The sequence below is a fragment of the Setaria viridis genome, chromosome 2 (assembly GCF_005286985.2).
Source record: "Setaria viridis chromosome 2, Setaria_viridis_v4.0, whole genome shotgun sequence".
NCBI classification, from domain to species: Eukaryota; Viridiplantae; Streptophyta; class Magnoliopsida; order Poales; family Poaceae; genus Setaria; species Setaria viridis.
Window position 1 is genome coordinate 11,744,760 of NC_048264.2, and position 17,851 is coordinate 11,762,610.

The 17,851-nt window shown below is 42.0% G+C and overlaps 1 protein-coding gene across 1 annotated transcript; it reads left to right on the forward strand.

Moving 5' to 3' along the window:
* The first annotated feature begins 5,507 nt into the window (after positions 1–5,507).
* Positions 5,508–17,211, forward strand: LOC117844822 (uncharacterized). The gene is made up of 23 exons (XM_034725617.2): positions 5,508–5,647; positions 5,737–6,007; positions 8,652–8,720; positions 8,945–9,082; positions 9,173–9,290; positions 9,915–9,997; positions 10,514–10,609; positions 10,845–11,013; positions 11,098–11,240; positions 11,325–11,411; positions 11,517–11,702; positions 12,223–12,390; positions 12,899–13,019; positions 13,249–13,318; positions 13,607–13,694; positions 13,773–13,893; positions 14,405–14,598; positions 14,690–14,798; positions 14,920–15,075; positions 15,308–15,410; positions 15,532–15,705; positions 16,511–16,656; positions 16,762–17,211. The coding sequence occupies exons 1-23, from the start codon at positions 5,508–5,510 to the stop codon at positions 16,953–16,955; spliced, it is 3,144 nt and encodes a 1,047-aa protein (XP_034581508.1). The 3' UTR covers positions 16,956–17,211.
* The last annotated feature ends 640 nt before the right edge of the window (positions 17,212–17,851 follow it).

The following is a 17,851-nucleotide window of genomic DNA, read 5'->3' on the forward strand; positions in this document are numbered from 1 at the left end:
AACACGTGCATCTATTCTGTTTCACTTACTTCAGTCATGATAATATTAATGTTTTATATGTTTAATTTTGGAATTAAAATATACCGAATTGTGCCTAAATATCTAACATATTCTGTCGTTGTTGTTGTAAACTTACAAAAAGTTAAAACTAAAATACGGCTACGTAAAAGAATGGTTGGAGGGATACAGAGGTTTTAGCACCTGCACCGTACGTAGACTCCTCCCTCCTGATTCCTGATTCCACTATTCTACAAGTGAGCCAATAGGTGGCAGGAGGCGAAGGCCGCGGCCGCCTCGGCCTCCAGCTCGGCGTGGATGCGGGCATTCCGCCGCTTGATGCGCTCCAGGTCGGCGGCGATCTCAGAGTAGGGCGTGTAGTGCCCAGCAAGGGGAGGCCGCCCCACAATGGTTACAGCTCCTGCTTCTCCAGGCAATACCGCCAGCAGCTCTTGCCGTGCTCGTCCATCTGCTGTAGGCTGATCTTCCGCTCAGCTCGGTACTACCACACGTCGCCACCGCTAGTCGGCATTGCGATCCTCTCCCGCGGAATATCCATCCTCTTAAGACTAATTTGGGATTACAAATCCCCATCGGGATCCCTGCAATTTCCCCGGGCAGGAGTACCTCCATGAAATCTAGGCATGGGCCAAATTTCCCAACCGTTTGGAGGCCCACACCACGGGGGAGGACGACCTAACCCACGCGTTTTCCCTAGGGTACCTCTTCCCTACCTCGGGGGTCCGGACGTGGCTTCCCCATCCACCTTCGCGAAGCGACGCGAGCACCGCGCCGCCGCAGCTGCACTGCCTCTCCGTCCAGGTGCCTCCTCTCCATTCCCCATCCAAGCGCCACCACTCCCCCTCCCCGATCCAGGTGTACCTCTCCGCTCCACGTTCAAGCGCCACCCCTCCGCGTTCCCGTCCAACGTGTCCCCTCTCCGGCTCCGGTGGCATGCCCCTCGAACATCTGTATCTGCACCGACGCCTCCACCTCGGCCACCAGTCTGCCACCTCATCTTCCTGCTCGGCATCCGTGAGTTCTCCCCCTCCCCTTCTCCTATTGCCTAGGGTTCATAATCCTCTTTCCTTAATTCCTAGTTCTTGTAGATCTTGGTGGCTTCAAGATTGTCAGATCCAAGATACACTCCTTGTTCATCTCTTCATGGGACATTGTATGCCTAGGTAAGCATCCCATTCTACTGGTTGCCAAGAATAAATTGCTTGTTACGATTTATACTATGCTTACTGTAAAAATGGATTGTTAAGAAGGAAAAAAATACAGCAATATTATTACTGTAAAGAATGATATTATGCACATGATCATTACAATAGTCGGCACATGGATGCAGCTGGTACTAACTGCTAACCTCGTCTCATTGCATATATGTGTGGTGCCACCCATGATTGCCTTGCCTGGTCATCCATACTAGTATCATCAGAATCATCATGTGGTTTCGAACCGGAAACAAAGGGTTATTTAATCATTTCAATTTGTTTGATTGTTCATGTACTATCTCTTTGAAAACAACAACTGAATGAATGATTGTTGATTTCATAACTGCTGGTAGCTTGTAGCTGTGCTGATTTTGCTTATACATTCAGATACGATATGATATGCGATAGCTGCTTTACGAAAGTGTGGACAGGTATAACTGATTTGTAGTGTTTCCATGCACTCGACTAAATTGGAGTGCCATCCATATGCCAACGAACAGGGACACCTGCAAATAGTCCCTCATGTCTATATATGACCAGAGCACACCTCATCTCTAACCAGTGCAAAAAAAGGTCAATTAAATCTTAGAAGGTCATGAGATTTGGTGCAAAAAAATTTAGTTCAGTTATATTCTGCTTGCTAGAATGCTTATTGCTAGTCCACTTGTTGTTTTTCTGATTAGAGATGATTCACCCTGGTTACACTTTAATTAGAATTATTTGGTGTAAATATGTTTGCAGCTATATATTTGATTATTGGAATTTTTTTTGTGCGTGCTTGAATTCCATAGACCTCCTAGTGTCTGTACTGCTAATGCTATAGGTTGTCTGTGGACCTGGTGTTTCATTTTTGCCTAATATTACATTGCGCACAGTTGTCATGAGCTTTGATTACTGATCTAATTGCAAATGTCTTAGGGATCACACCAACCAGCATGGAGCTTCTTGAGGGATTGACTGACTTGTCAAGTCAGGTACTGTTAAGTTTAATTTGCCTTCCATGCTCTTTTTCTTGTTAAGTTTAAACCGTTTGAAGTGGAGCTGCGATTAACTTCCGTTCTAGAGATTTATCAGTTCTTAATCATAATCTTGTAGACATCAAGTATGATGGTTGTTAACTGTCCTCATGTTTGTTTAATACGAAACGTATTAATCTTGCTGCTATATGAAGGCAATGAACTAATCTTTGAATAAATCAATTTGACTTGTGAGTGTTATTGTTGCTATTATATTATGTGATCAACACTGATCTTAATTTTCTTTTTATTGTTTGTGAATTAGTGAGTTTTGAGGAGAACCAAGAGGCAAGGAGAAAATGATTGGGGAAGGTCCTAAAGTAGTTTTGTGGCTAATTAGATCCTTCAATTACAGAGAACACATGTCCCTTTTTGTCTCTTGAATTAGCTAGATGCAATATGTTGTTCCACCATTTGTATCGTCTAAAGCATGGTATTATTTTCACGTCGATTGTGTTCATGTATGTCTTCACGAATGAACTGCAAAATGCACGGTGGTTGCTACATGAGAAAAGGATGCTGTTAACTTAGGATTACTTTGTATGCCATGTATTCTTGGTTGGTAGTTTTTCTTTTAAAAAAAGATGTATGGTGGCACAGGTAGCCGGATAGGGTCATCGTGGTTCCTACTGCGCCCCTCCGTCCAAACTACTCCGTACTTCCAAACAGCGACGCGGCAGCGACGGGGAAGGGGCAGCGCTGCCCTGCGGCCAGAGCTAATCAGCCCGATGCTTCCAAATTAGCCCTTATTTCGTCGCGGAATCGTCGCCTTCTGCGAAATCTGCTTGTTCTTGGTTCGCGAGTCGACCGAGTTCTTCTGTAGCGGTGGGCAGACGAGACGACCATGGGTATATGAAGGAAGGCATCCACGAACGGCGCGGCGCCGTGACCGAGCACAAAATTGCGTTCCGTGGAATCCTACTCGGATTGGGCTGAACAGACTGTTTTTTTGGGCCACATTAGCACGAATTCGGCCTAGTTGCGTGTGCGTTCGTGGGCGGCGACGGGATTGGGCTGAGAGGAAACCGAATTTTTTTATGTTTTTTATTTTAATATTTTGCAAAAATATATAGCTAAATAAAAAAATTATAAATCTATACCTATACTGCCCGTTGAAACTAGCGCCAGTTTAACCCACGGTAACTTCCCTCCTCTAAGCACTACACTTTGAAAACATTATAACTAATTCAAATGAACTCGGATGGAGATAAACTTATATAAAAATTGTAGAACTCGACGAGATCTACAACTTCGTAGTTCAAACTTTTTTAATTTGATATCATCTTGGTACTCAAATAATCAACACATGTTTCAGATCTGAAAAGTTTGGCACCAAAACTTTTCACCAAATAATCAACCGATGGGTACTGAAAATTGTGTCGATTATTTGAGTATAAAGATGGCATCAAATGAAATAGTTTGAACTAAAAAGTTGTAAATCTCATCAAGATCTACAATTTTTATACAAAATTTATCTCTATCCGAGTTCATGTGAATTATGATTTGAATGTGTGCTACCCACTTTCAGATCTAAAATTTGAATTTTAGAACTGAAACTTATGTCAATTATTTGAGCACAAATATGATATCAAATGAAAAAATTTTGAACTATAAAGTTGTAGATGTAGTCGAGATCTACAATTTTTATATAAAGTTTATCTCCATCCGAGCTCATATGAATTAGTTATGATTTTTTAAAAATGTACTGACTAGAGAAGGGTAGTTACCGCCAATTCAACTGGCTGTAGTTTGACCTATAGATTTGCAATTTTTTTGTTGGGTGCAAAATACTAAAATAAAAAATATAGAAATAAAAAAAATTCGAGGAAACCGGTTGGCACTCGGCAGGCAAATATATGCCCCGGCCCAATAACACTTGCGCCTTTGAGTTTGAGTCGGTCACACCTAGCAAATTCGCATGTCCTCTTAAAAAACTGCACTGCTACAAGGCAAAAGAAAAAAATTACCATCTGTAATGGTGAGGTTGCCATAGTGTGTGTTCCTGCGAGATGCTTTTCTTATGTATTTTCTTTTTGCGTTAATGTGCTAGCATAGAAAAGAAACACAGCACGAAATCTTTAGGGTTACCTATTGCTTACAGCTTGCGTTAAACTATGAAGATGACGTTGCGCACGTGCAGTAGCATCTTCCTATTTAGCGCAAGCTCTGAGCAGTGAGCAGCCATTTTGCTAGTGCACGGGTTCACAGTTCGCCTTTCCAAACATGCAGCCATGCAGGGGATCATGTAACAATGCATTAGATGAAGTTGCAAAACTAAAATTGCTTCTCTTTGTTTTACCAAACGCGAGAGTAACAAACATGAGAATTTCATAGCGTGCTTTTTTGGCAGAAAAAGGTTGAGAGAAATTCGCAAGTGAAGTCCAACATGGGTAAAGTATGTGCGTTCAGCCCGAAAAAAAAAGTTCCAACGCTCCTCACGTGCAGTTCCCTTCTGAACATGAAAAGGTCGTGCTAGGATGGCAACGGGGCCGGTCAGGATCGGGTGGAGCTTCCACGGATCCGTCCTCGAAATCCGAGAATAAAATTCACCCGAACCCGAATCTCGTTTCGAGTGACAATGTTCACTTGCTCATGAAATCCGAGGAAGACAACAGCAAGGTCGGGCGACCGGCAGCACGCGCGGGTGAGAAGCGCGGCGATGCTCGTGGAGTCGCGGGCGAGAGTGAGGGCCAAACGATGGAGTGGGTGGAAGAGGATAGAGTTGGAACAGTTATATATCCAGAATTTCAATTGCTTGCTGGGCTGAGCTATATCTAACTTTTGAGCTGGAATGTAATTCGGATCCCGTGGGTCACTCGTGGGGATTAGAAACCCATCCCTGTCCCATCCAGTTTCGTTCTACGAACCTGCAAACCCGCGGGAAAAAATAGACCCATCCCGCTTCCATCAGGTTTAAAACCCACGGATTTCGGGTTCAAACCCGCCCGACTGCTATCCGAGCAGCAGGAAAACTGAAACGGTCGCATCTCTCGCCTTTCGAGCTCCCGCGTCACCCCGCACCTGTCCGCCTATGACGTGTGGTTCCGCGGAAACCCACCCGCCCCGGCCCTGCCAGAACCAGCGTCAGCTGCGAACCCGTAGCGTCCCACACCTGGCGCCAATCGCATCCACCCAAGCCGTCTCGGTCTCGCTCCCCCCACTCCACTCCGCCCTGTGCCCCTGTCCCTCTCTCTCTCTAGCAGAGTCCACCAACCTCTGGCCCCTCGCATTAAACAAACCCGAAGCCACGCAAGCAAGGCCCTTCTACAAGAGGGAAATGGTCGCCACGCCCACCCGCAGCCCCGCGTCACTCCGCCTCGTCGTCCCCCACTGCTCGCGCTTCCGCTTCCGCTTCCACCTCCACCACCAGCGAGAGCCGCGAGGCGGCGGCGGCGGGCCACGGCGATCCGGTCTCAGGTGCCCCGCCCCCGACCCACCCGATCCGCGAGCGCGTCTGACCGATCGGGCTCGCTCATTGAGTCATTGCTTGGCTTCACCTGCTGCAGGTGCTGCGGCGGGACCCCGCCTGCTGCTGCTTCGGCGGAGGGGAGGATGGCCGCGGCGGCGGCGGCGGCGGGGGAGATGGTGTGGATGCGGGTGCTTGAGGAGGGTGTGTTCCGGTTCGACGCGTCGGAGGCCGCGCGCGCCGCGGCGGGGCCCAGCCTCTCGTTCGCGGACCCGCGGTGGCGGGAGGCGACGCGGGAGGGGGCGGACGCGCCCGCGGTGGTCCCGGCGTGCGAGGCCGCGCCGGGGGGCGCCCAGAAGGTCGTGCTCAAGGTACGCGGATCGGCGACGCACGTGTGTAGCGTGCTGGCCGTTGGTTTTGGGTGGGGTTGTGATTGTGATGCGCGTTCGGCGCTCGGCTCCTCTCGTTTGTTTAGATCGCTTTGCCTCGGCTCGTGCTGCTGGTGGGATGGGCGATCGTTTGGATGGGTCCTTGTTGGCTGATGGGGAGAGCGCGTGAAATGCTGCTGATACGGTGATCCCCGTGTCTCATGTCTGTTGCTTGTTTTGGCATTGTCTGAGGGCTTAGCACTGTGGCGATCGGCCTTCTAGGACATGAGTACTCCCTCAGTCCCAACCCTCCGTCCAAAAAAAAAAGGAATGCAACTGCTTCTCGAGAAGGCAACCAATTTTAAATTTGACCAAATTTATACAAAATAGTACTTACAAAATAAAAATAAATATCAATAGATTAATCATGTAATATATTTTCATACTAAATCGATATGGAGACGTTGGAGACATGAATGTTAGTGCTTGTTTGTATAAATTTGGTCAAACATAAAATTATTTGACTCCTCGAGAAGCGAGAGTTGCATTCTTTTTGGGACGGAGGGAGTATGTATCACTGGTAGAAAACTGAATATTAGTCCCGGTTGGAAGGGTGCAAATCTCTCGAAAAACCACTCGAAAAACCATCCGGGATAAAGCAATCGAGACAAAAGGGGGTGTCTTTTATCCCGAGTCCCTCAACCGGGACTAAAGACACCCTTTAGTCCAACCGCGACTAAATGGGCTGCCACGCCAGGCGCGGTATATGCTCCTTTTTATCCTGGTTAGTAATACCAACCGGGATAAATGGTTTTGCAAAAAAGAAAATTCCCGGGGGGTCCCAGAGAGGCCTCCCCACGCGATTTTCACGCGAAATATGCGCGTGCGCGGTTCGTGGGATTCGAGCCCACGACCTCAAGCCTTGCGCGTAGCTTCCTTGTCATCCCACCTACACACCACATCTGACTATATAGGGGATCCAATCCTTTTATACTAATTCGTGGGGGACCCTTTTATCCCGGTTGGAAACACCAACCGGGATAAAAGACCCCCTTTTATCCCGGTTGGTATTACAAACCGGGATAGTCTACACGTGGGGGACCCTTTTATCCCGGTTTGTAATACCAACCGGGATAAATGAGGTCTTTTATCCCGGTTGGTGTTTTCAACCGGAATAAAAGGGTCCGAGGGCTTTAGTTCTTTTTTAGCTACCTGTGAGGGACCCTTTTATCCCGGTTGGAGTTTCCAACCAGGATAAAAGACCTCATTTTATTCCGGTTGGTGTCGTGAGCTTTAGTCCCAGGTGGTAACACCAACCGAGATTAAAAGGGTGACCTTTAGTCCCGGTTAAAGGGTCCCCCATGGGTAGCTGATTTTTTCACCCGGGACTAAAGGGTCCCCCACGGGTGGCTGATTTTTGAATGGGGACAAAAGGTGACTTTTAGTTCTGGTTGCAAATAACCGGGAGTAAAGCTCCGCGCACCCCCTTTTGTACCGGGCCTACTTTAAACCGGGATTAAAAGGGGACGCATCGAAAGTTAGTTCTCTACTAGTGTATCTAACGCAGGGGAGCTTTCTTTCCTTGGGATGCTTCACGCTAAACACCGTGCACGTATTGGGGTAAATGCATTAAAATAATATAGTACATGTTGGGTCCCCGCAATTCACAAGAATTTTTAAGAGAAGGACCGTTGTGTTGCCACCATGCTTAAAAGCACATGTGAACACCTTTTGATATTTGCTAAGCCAACAAAGTGTTATTTGCACGTGTGAGCCTTTCAGCAACTGATCAAGTGTAAAAGTAGGCCATTTTTCTCATACAGTACAAGGAAGAACTCTAGATGTTGATCTGTGGTATTACATTGTCTTGTCATGCTCACCACAGTGCTGGAACCATCTCGATTTGAAGCACTCAAATGCCGACTGAGCCCAGTTATCATTATTTTTGTACCATTTTCTATGCCAAAGTTGCTGACAATTTCAGTTTGATAACTCAAATGCCGACTGAGCCCAGTTATCATTATTTTTGTACCATTTTCTATGCCAAAGTTGCTGACAATTTCAGTTTGATAATTCACACACTGAATTGGACCTCGTTGGTGTTATGAAACTGGTGGTTTCAGATGAAAACCGGAACCATCGTGTTTCCAGTTTTAATGCAGATTTCGTTTCAAAATTTTGTCAAAAAATCTTGTATGTAGTGTACATAAAGTTAGTGTAGCTGCAATAATATGGTTTCGAATTCTTAGTAGATGTCAAGAAACAAAATAGACAAGCAGTCAGCCTGGCATCGTCCTTTATGAATGTCAAAAATCAAAGATAAATTTGAGATTAATTTTTTCTGGTTTATTTAACTTTGTATGTACCACAAACATGAATTTTTTTATGACTCTTGGAAATATTGCAACATGTTGGGTTAACTATATTTTTGGTCAAGAAGATTTCCGAACCCTAGGACACCAATGGATTTTTGTTCCTGTTTTTTCTATTTTTCTCCCAACATGTATTCACCATACCTGATTATGATAAACAATGAATTGTGTTTATATTGTGCTTGATGCGTATATGCCTAATATTATCTCCCTGGAACTATAACATGTCTCAAACAGATGTGTTTAGGCTTACTTGTTTTCTTTTAATTGAGCAGCTTCCATCTGGCACATCTTTCTATGGTACTGGAGAAGCGAGTGGCCCACTTGAACGAACTGGGAAACGAGTATGGCATCTGCTTTATGAAACTATATATTATATATTTGAGTTAATTTCTTAAAGTTACAACTATCAACATTGTAACAAAGGTCCAATTCTTGACCATTTCACAAAACTAAATGTTCACAAGTTCCTTGTTACAATGTTACGATACGAATAGTTGTGGTTTTGCTAAATTAACCACATGTTTTTTGTCTTGTTTGTGACAGACTTGATATATTTTTTTATCAGGTTTTCACATGGAACACAGATGCATGGGGTTTTGGGTCAGGAACCACTTCATTGTACCAGTCACACCCTTGGGTTTTGGCTGTCCTCCCCGATGGAAAAGCATTGGGTGTCCTTGCTGATACCACTCGGCGCTGTGAGGTATGCAGTAGTACATCATTCTAAAGCCTTTTATTTGTAGATATGTTAACTAATCTGTGCCTTGAACTGAATGATTGTTTACTATGACAGATTGACTTGAGAGAAGAATCTACTATAAAGTTTTCTGCCTCATCTGCCTACCCTGTCATTACTTTTGGGCCATTTAAAACTCCTGCTGATGTTATGACGTCTTTGTCGCATGCAATTGGTATTTCTACCATGTTTAACCAATATCTTCTGGCACTAATATGTAGACAGGTTCTACGCTATATGCCTATATTTCTGTGGACAGATATACCTGCATGTTATTGCTTTACTGAGTCAAGTTTAATTTTTTTCACAAACAATACCTGCATGTTATTGCTTTACTGAGTCAACTTTAATTTTGTTCACAAACAATGAAGCTGTATGAAGCTGTTGTCTTTTAATATAATCGGCAGCTCTCCTGCCAGATTCGTTTCAAAAAAATGAAGCTGTTGTCTCTGTTTGATACATTTTGTAAATCTTGATAACATCGGGGTGTTGATTACAGAATATATTGCTTTTCAGTTGATTGATCTAACATTATAGGCACTGGTTTATTCATTTGAGGCATATATGTAATGTGGGTTCTGTATCTTTGCTGCTTGTATTGGCATTGTCTGTCTCTGCATATTATTTTTACCAAACCAGACATAAGCTATCTAAGACAGCATCCTTGCCCCCCCCCCCCCCCTCTCTCTCTCTGTGTATGTGTAATTGCCATAGCAGAACACACATATGCCATTTAGGTGTAATATGTTATTTTACTTGCTGCCTCGTCAAATAAGGTGGGAAAAAAATTCCATTGTAGGTACTGTGTCCATGCCACCAAAATGGTCACTTGGCTATCATCAGTGTCGCTGGAGCTACGATTCTTCTGAGAAAGTACTCAAGGTATTTTCTTGTCAGAGTAGATTATCTATGCGTATTTTGGGATGGAGGGTGTAATAAATATGGTCAAAGTCTTGCATTCTGGCCTTTGAAAAGTAAAAAGATGAACATATGTGTTGCAAAGGAAATGCATGAAAGCACGGTGTGCTTTTCAAACATGGTGATAATCTTCATAAGCTGAAGTAGAAAACATTTATTAATAGGGATGAAGCTTTTCTTGCTTGTGCTGTAAGTTGGAAAGTAGAATAGATCATGTTATCTAGTCCCTCAATCCCAATATACTATTCGTTTTGGCTTTTTTAGATACATAACTTTTGCTAAGAATTTAGACATACTATATATCTAGGTGCATATCAAAAACTATGCACCTAGAAAAGCCAAAACAAATAGTAATTTGGGACGGAGGGAGTATTGGAAAGAAGTATGTTCTTTTTCATGGGGTATCTGAAGTTATTCAACCATTTGTATATTTTGTGATGATATTTTATCCTGATGCTTGTCTATTTATTGCTTTCGCAGGTTATTAGAACATTTAGGGAGAAAGGCATTCCTTGCGATGTTGTCTGGATGGATATTGACTATATGGATGGTTTTAGGTGCTTCACGTTTGATAGTGTAAGTACTCATTCTGTTGTGGCTGCTACACAGTACTTTAATAACTGCTTTGTGTTCCTCATGTTTAAAAATATAATCCCTCGGAACCTTAACTAGACCATCCAATCATTTTTTTTTCCAATAATTATATACTTTTTTAGCTAAGATTTATAGTGTTCTTTTAAGCCCAAACAACTTCCTATGACGATTGAATTTTTTAATCCTGTTTGAGCACTTTGCTATTGATATGCTACAGAAGCGATTCCCTGATCCAAAAGCAATGGTGGATGATCTCCACTCCATAGGTTGCCAAGCAATCTGGATGCTTGACCCAGGAATCAAGAAGGAGGAAGATTACTTTGTTTATGATAGCGGTACAAAAAATGATGTTTGGATTCAAAAGGCAGATGGCAGCCCATTTGTTGGTATGCTTCACTGACTTAAATAAATAAGCTCCATTGTCATCTTCTTGGATGGTAGGAGGAAATGCCTCACATAGTCTAATTTAGGGGAGGTATGGCCTGGTGATTGTGTTTTCCCTGATTATACGTCTGAAAAAACACGTGCCTGGTGGGCTGGTTTGGTAAAAGATTTCATCTCTAACGGCGTTGATGGAATATGGAATGATATGAACGAGCCGGCTGTTTTCAATGTACGTGATTTATATGAATCATATATTTAAGATCACCTTGTTTAATTTTCCTATGTAACTGAAGGTATTGGTCTGAACTTGTAGACTACCACGAAGACAATGCCTGAAAGCAATATTCATAGGGGAGATGCTGATATTGGTGGTGTTAAAAATCATTCGTATTATCACAATGTACGTTTTTGTTCCCCTGCCATGTACTGTGGCTATTGAGTACTGACAATATAATTAGATGGATATTATTTCTACTTGATGTCTTTTAGTGTTTATAATTTTCAGGTCTATGGAATGCTAATGGCAAGATCTACTTATGAAGGAATGGCAATGGGTAATGCAGCTAAACGGCCATTTGTTCTTACCCGAGCTGGTTTTATAGGAAGCCAGCGCTATGCTGCAACATGGACTGGTGATAATCTGTCAAATTGGGAGCATCTGCACATGAGTCTACCAATGGTTCTTCAGTTGGTAAGTGAAATATTTGTTCTAAAATCTAAAATTGTCTCTGCTCGTTTTTTTGGAGTTCCTAGCCTTTTCTACTTTTGAAATTATGTTCCAACTTCCAAGTGCCCCTCAAAACAAAAATGTTCTATTTCTTTTGTCATTAGTACAAATGATTATGCATAACTATTTGGTGCTAGTTATTTTAGCATTTAATTTATTGTGACATTCAATTTCACAACGTGCACAATCTTGTGATGTGAAAGCCATCCACAGTCTGTCAATTTTCTATAGTGCAAGGGTTGAGAACAATGGTCTTCTGTATTAGTCAAAATGTGGTTCCTCAATTAGTTGTGCTTCTGCCACAATTCTACTATCCTTGTTTTTTTTCCTTTCTTTTAAGTCTTAAGGACTCTATTCTTGAGGCATTGACATTTAGGAACTGAAATTGTTACAATGGCCATAATATGTTTACTGTGGGTCATCTGACAAGATATGTGATTTAAGCATGATCTTTTATGGTCTAACAATATGGTTATCTGATCAGGGTCTCAGTGGTCAACCATTGTCAGGTCCTGACATTGGTGGTTTTGCTGGGAATGCTACTCCAAAACTTTTTGGAAGATGGATGGGTGTGGGTGCATTGTTTCCATTTTCACGTGGCCACACGGAAACTGGAAGTATCGACCATGAGCCATGGTCCTTCGGTGAAGAGGTATGACTTCATGCTCCCAAATCCCAATACTGCCATCCAAACATGTGTACTCAAAAACACATAAAAATTTTGCTACATTCCAAGAATCTTGATTCACTGTGCATGTTTCTGCTTCACTGCATTTCATCTCTGCATGTAGTACATTGTTGATGGTTAAAAGAGTTTCTGTATTATGTTCCTTTTGTGCAGTATACTTGCCGCACTTCTATAGCCTAGCATGTTCTTGAGATCCTATACATCTGTTGAGCATTTCCTCGATCTTTTTGTGCCAGTTATTATGCTATATATCATGATTTGGTCTGCAGTCATTTTGTTTTGTTAAAGGGGTTAGGGTTCCTAGGGAAGCAGAACTAAAGTCCAAGATATTGTGATAGCAGTTCGTTGTTGGTAATTAGGTTGAGTTTTATGTAATATTCTTAGGAATCAAAGCCTCTGCTGGCTATTTAGCATTGATCATTTCTTAAATGAGAAAGCACTGGCTAATTGAAAAACTTTGTACTTATTCCAGTGCGAGGAAGTTTGTCGCCTTGCCTTACTAAGACGGTACCGGCTACTGCCACATATCTACACTCTTTTTTACCATTCTCATACAAAGGGTATTCCGGTTGCTACTCCAGTTTTCTTTGCTGGTAATCAATTCTCTCACTCTGTATTACCCAATTTTAAGTTAGTCAAGATGCCGTAGTTTGTTGGAAGAACACAGATGTGTGGCAAGTTGTTGCTTCCTTTCTTTTGCGATCCAAACTGTATAAAAGATCCTTCTTAGATGGAGACTGTTTGGTGGGTTACATAGCATATGTCCTTCCAAGGATGCAGTTTCTTAACAAAAGTTGTGTTGCATTCCATGATCTTTTGTAGACCCTCAAGACCCTGAACTGAGAAAAGTTGAGACTTCCTTTCTCCTTGGACCACTTTTAGTCTGTGCAAGGTATTATCTTCACATCAATGACTTGACAATATCTTTTTCCATTTAACCTTTTTTCTTGAAACCGATGATCTGCTTTGTATTGTGTATAAATTTGCTTTCATATAGCTATGTGCCAGTGCCTCAGAGAGTGTTTGTGTGTTAGAGATGATTTTGCATAATTAACAGGAAATTGTTCAATTTTCTGTCATCAATTATATATAGATGAAAAGATGCCAAAATGCCAAGTGTTCTTTTTTATGCATCTTTCTCTATTCTTTGGTATCATAAATCTTTCTGGTCTTTTGGCAGCACTTTGCCTAATAAAGGAGCTCATGAATGTGCACATACGTTACCAAAGGGCATATGGTTGCCTTTTGATTTTGCGGATTCACACCCTGTAAGTTGGTTCTTAAACTCCTAGTTTGCTGACTTACATGTGATTCCAAGACTTATTTATGAATGGATAATTGTGTAGGATTTGCCGGTGCTGTATTTACGAGGTGGAGCAATTCTTCCTGTAGGTCCTCCTATTAAGCATGTTGGTGAAGCAAGTTTGGAGGATGATTTGTCACTAATTATTGCATTGGATGAAAATGGTATGTACCTTCTCATTTTCTGAAGATCAAATGATGTTGGTATCCTCAAGTGTCAATATGCCATATGCTATTGAATGTATATGATGTGACTTGTTTATTGAACGATGAACACCAAATGGCAGGGATAAGCTCATGCTAGCCCTCCTGGGAGGCTCTGAGCTTTGAGGTTTATCTCTGCTTGATCCCAACAAATCTGCCGGGCTATTTATAAATAGAGCTGGCCTTAACAACTTTGGCTAAAAAAACTCATGAACAAACTTAGCAAATATCTGGATGCTAGCCACTTGTGGACGCCTGCCCTTTCTTCCTGCACTGAAACTTCTGACCAAAGAAAGCATCCACAACAGAATAAGAAACAAAATTTGATCTGCTGCACATTAATCAGTGTTTCTGTTACAGCTCATTCTTTATGCTTTAGTTAGCCTTTATTTTGTGTTCAAGATACTGATTTAAAATGTTGTCTCAAAACTGTGTGCATAATGTCTGCTCAATGACTTGGTTTGTTTTACAGGTAAAGCTGAAGGTGTCCTGTTTGAAGATGCTGGAGATGGGTATAAATTCACACAGGGAGACTATCTTTTGACGTATTACACTGCTGAACTCCACTCATCAGTTGTTACTGTCAAAGTCTTCAAATCTGAAGGGTCATGGAAGAGACCAAAACGAAATTTAAAAATAAATATATTGCTTGGTGGAGGTGCTATGGTGTGTCTATTGCTTTCCATTCCTTTATTTTCCACTAAAGCAACAAACATATCTTCATTGTAATTTTAAAGTCACTTTTTTTTTCATCCAGATAAGTGCAGATGGTGTTGATGGTGGAGAAATACACCTTACAATGCCTCCTGAATCTGAAGTGTCCAGCTTAGTTGCAACTAGTGAACTTGAGTGCAAGAAACGTTTGGGTATTGTCCTACCATTTCTTTATGGTTATACTGTTTTAGATCTAGAAGGAAATGATTATCATCACCATAGTTCTAATTGTCCGAGCATGTCTCATACTGGCACATTGTGATGGATGTACAGAGATGATTCAGCCTATACCTGATATCGATGAGCCATCACGACAGGAAGGTGCTGAACTATCAAAAATACCTGTTGATTTAAAGAGTGGAGACTGGTTGCTTAAGGTTGTTCCTGGGATTGGCGGTCGAATTATCTCGATGACCCATCTTCCTTCTGGTATGCTTCACCTGTGTAATTTGTAATATATCCTAATAAATGTTATTATCTTTGAAATAGATATATCCTTGTTTATTTGCTGACATGTACTTGTCCTGAGATACTCAAAAACTCATCTTATGCTTTATGATTGTTGTGTATCCTTTCGTCATGCAAATGCATTATAAATAGATCCATAAGTTAATTTCTTGTTAGCTAAGCTTGAGCATAATTTTGTAATTGACACGTGCAGATTCCCAGTGGCTTCATAGCAGGATTGAGATCAATGGTTATGAAGAATACAGTGGGACTGAATATAGGTCTGCTGGCTGCACAGAAGAGTATAATGTCATCAGGTAATGAAAGCAGTCATTTCAGACTAATTGCTTGTGATGATATTTGTTTCCTGTTAGTGAATATTCCTTGGCTAGTTCCAGGTTTGGTCCACTAGATAACTTATGTTGAAAAAATTTACAGGAGGTATCTTGAGCAATCTGGAGAGGAGGAATCTATTTGTATGGAAGGAGACATAGGTGGTGGTCTGGTTCTCCAACGCCAGATATCTATTTTGAAAGACAACCCAAAGATTGTTCAGATTGAGTCTAGCATTCAGGCAAGAAGTGTAGGAGCAGGTTCTGGTGGATTTTCAAGGTGAGGACTGAGGACCCTTTTTCTCTCGTGATATCCCCAGAGTTGCTCCAATGCACTCCTTATGCATGAAAGCAACTTTGTGGAGATATCGTCCTCAACTCTAGTGGTGTACATCAGGTCCGTCAGTAGTTAAAATCAATGCAAAACGTGTTCTAGAACTGGCCTTATGGCCTTATGTAGCATATTGGTAGCCCATGCCTACAGATGCTGCGAGATAGCAGCTGCATGAAGCCATGGTTATGCCCACGTCAACCCTGTCAACTGTCATCGCAGCCTCTACCTCCATGCTGCCCAGATACAGGTGTTACCAATTGTTTTTTATGGACTAGATCACTAGAGGACTTACAGAACAATGATGACACCGGAAACAGAATGTTAGGCATGTCTGCTTCCTAAGCATCAGCTGACCTCATCCTTGATCATGTCTTGGTTTGTTTGCTTTGGAGCTTGTATCTTATATGCTTTGCTCACTTATTATAGCACTTTAGCTATTTCCTTCATTCACAAAAGAGGGTCAGTTTGGACATTGACTCGGTCACTAGACACTAGTAATCTACTTTGGTCGCATATTACCATTGTGAAATGTATGCAAAGTATAGCAAAGGTGGTTATGTTGATAGCACTTCTTAATACAAATCTAGCTTATCATTTTCAAAACTTAAAGGAAAATATTCAAAAGGATATTGATTAGTTTAAATTTGTTGACTGTATGCAAATGTAACTCAAAATGACACTTTTGTACAATGGATGTTTGATTCTTTCAAGAGTATCTTTAGAGACATTGAATTATGTTTTCCCTCTGAAGGTTGGTCTGTTTACGAGTTCATCCTACATTCACCCTGCTGCACCCAACTGAGGTGGTAGTTGCTTTCACGGCCATCAATGGTTCAAAGCAAGAGATCTCCCCAGAGTCAGGAGAAATAACATTCGAGGGAGACCTCAGGCCCAATGGTAAGTTACTTTGTGCACCATTTGAAGACCCTTCCACCTTGTCCCATCTGTCAACTCATTTACTTTACGTCTTTATTGCTTTTCCATCTTTTGGTAAATTCTCAGGGGAATGGATGCTAGTGGACAAGTGTGTCGGGCTGAGCTTGGTGAATCGGTTTGACCCAAGTGAGGTTAGCAAATGCATGGTGCACTGGGGAACTGGTGATGTGAACATGGAGCTTTGGTCGGAGGAAAGGCCTGTTTCTAAGGACACGCCGTTGAGGATTTGCCACCAGTACGAGGTGAGGCAAACAAACTAGGCACAGCGAATACGTGTTTCTAAGGACAGCAGGAATAGATGTGCCAGATTAGACGGTGCTTCAGTTCGGGCTAGCGATTGTTTCACGGCCTGTGTGTATCGATGATGGCGCAGCGAGACAAGGTGTTTTGGAGTCGTGTCGTCACAGCCCTGGCACGAATGCTTTGCTTCGAAACTCAATTTGGTTGTTATGCAATCCCAGCTATTGTTCGCTAGACTTGTCAGTAATAAAGCTGTGGTAAATGTTGCAATCTCTATTATTTGTTTAGTTTAGTCAATTTCTGTTTGAAAAATCATGGTTGGACAACAAGAATCTGCAATCCAACACCAAAGGTATACGCACTTCAGTTTCGGAACCAAAATGGGGGCCCTTGAATTTTTATTGACAACACTACATCTTTCATTCCTTCCGGCCTTTCAGGCCCAAAATAACAAATCAGAGAAGGAAGAATGTTTGCTATCATCATAATAATGGTTGACGTGGTGAAAATTGTTTTATGCCATGATCAGGACTTGAAATGACCACAAACTAATACCTTGACGCAGCAGTCAAAATTCAGTCACATCTCATGGCATAAGACTGTTTTCTTTTACTAATATTTTTTAGTTTTTCTCTCTTTTATTTTCTTTTTCTTTTCTTTTTTATACAAACTTGTTTGTCGTGTGTACATATTTTGTGTGTGCGCCGATAGAATTATTTGTTTTAATCTGGGCAAGTTTATTTTCCATGTACACCAATTTGTTCGCATGTGGAGCCAATTTGTTTACCTTTGTAGACTAATTTATTCACGATGTTTTATTATTTGTTTACCTTGTGGACTGATTTGTTCATGCGGAGCTATCTTGTTCACATTTGTAAACTAATTTGTTCACGGTGTTGACATATTTTTTGTGTAG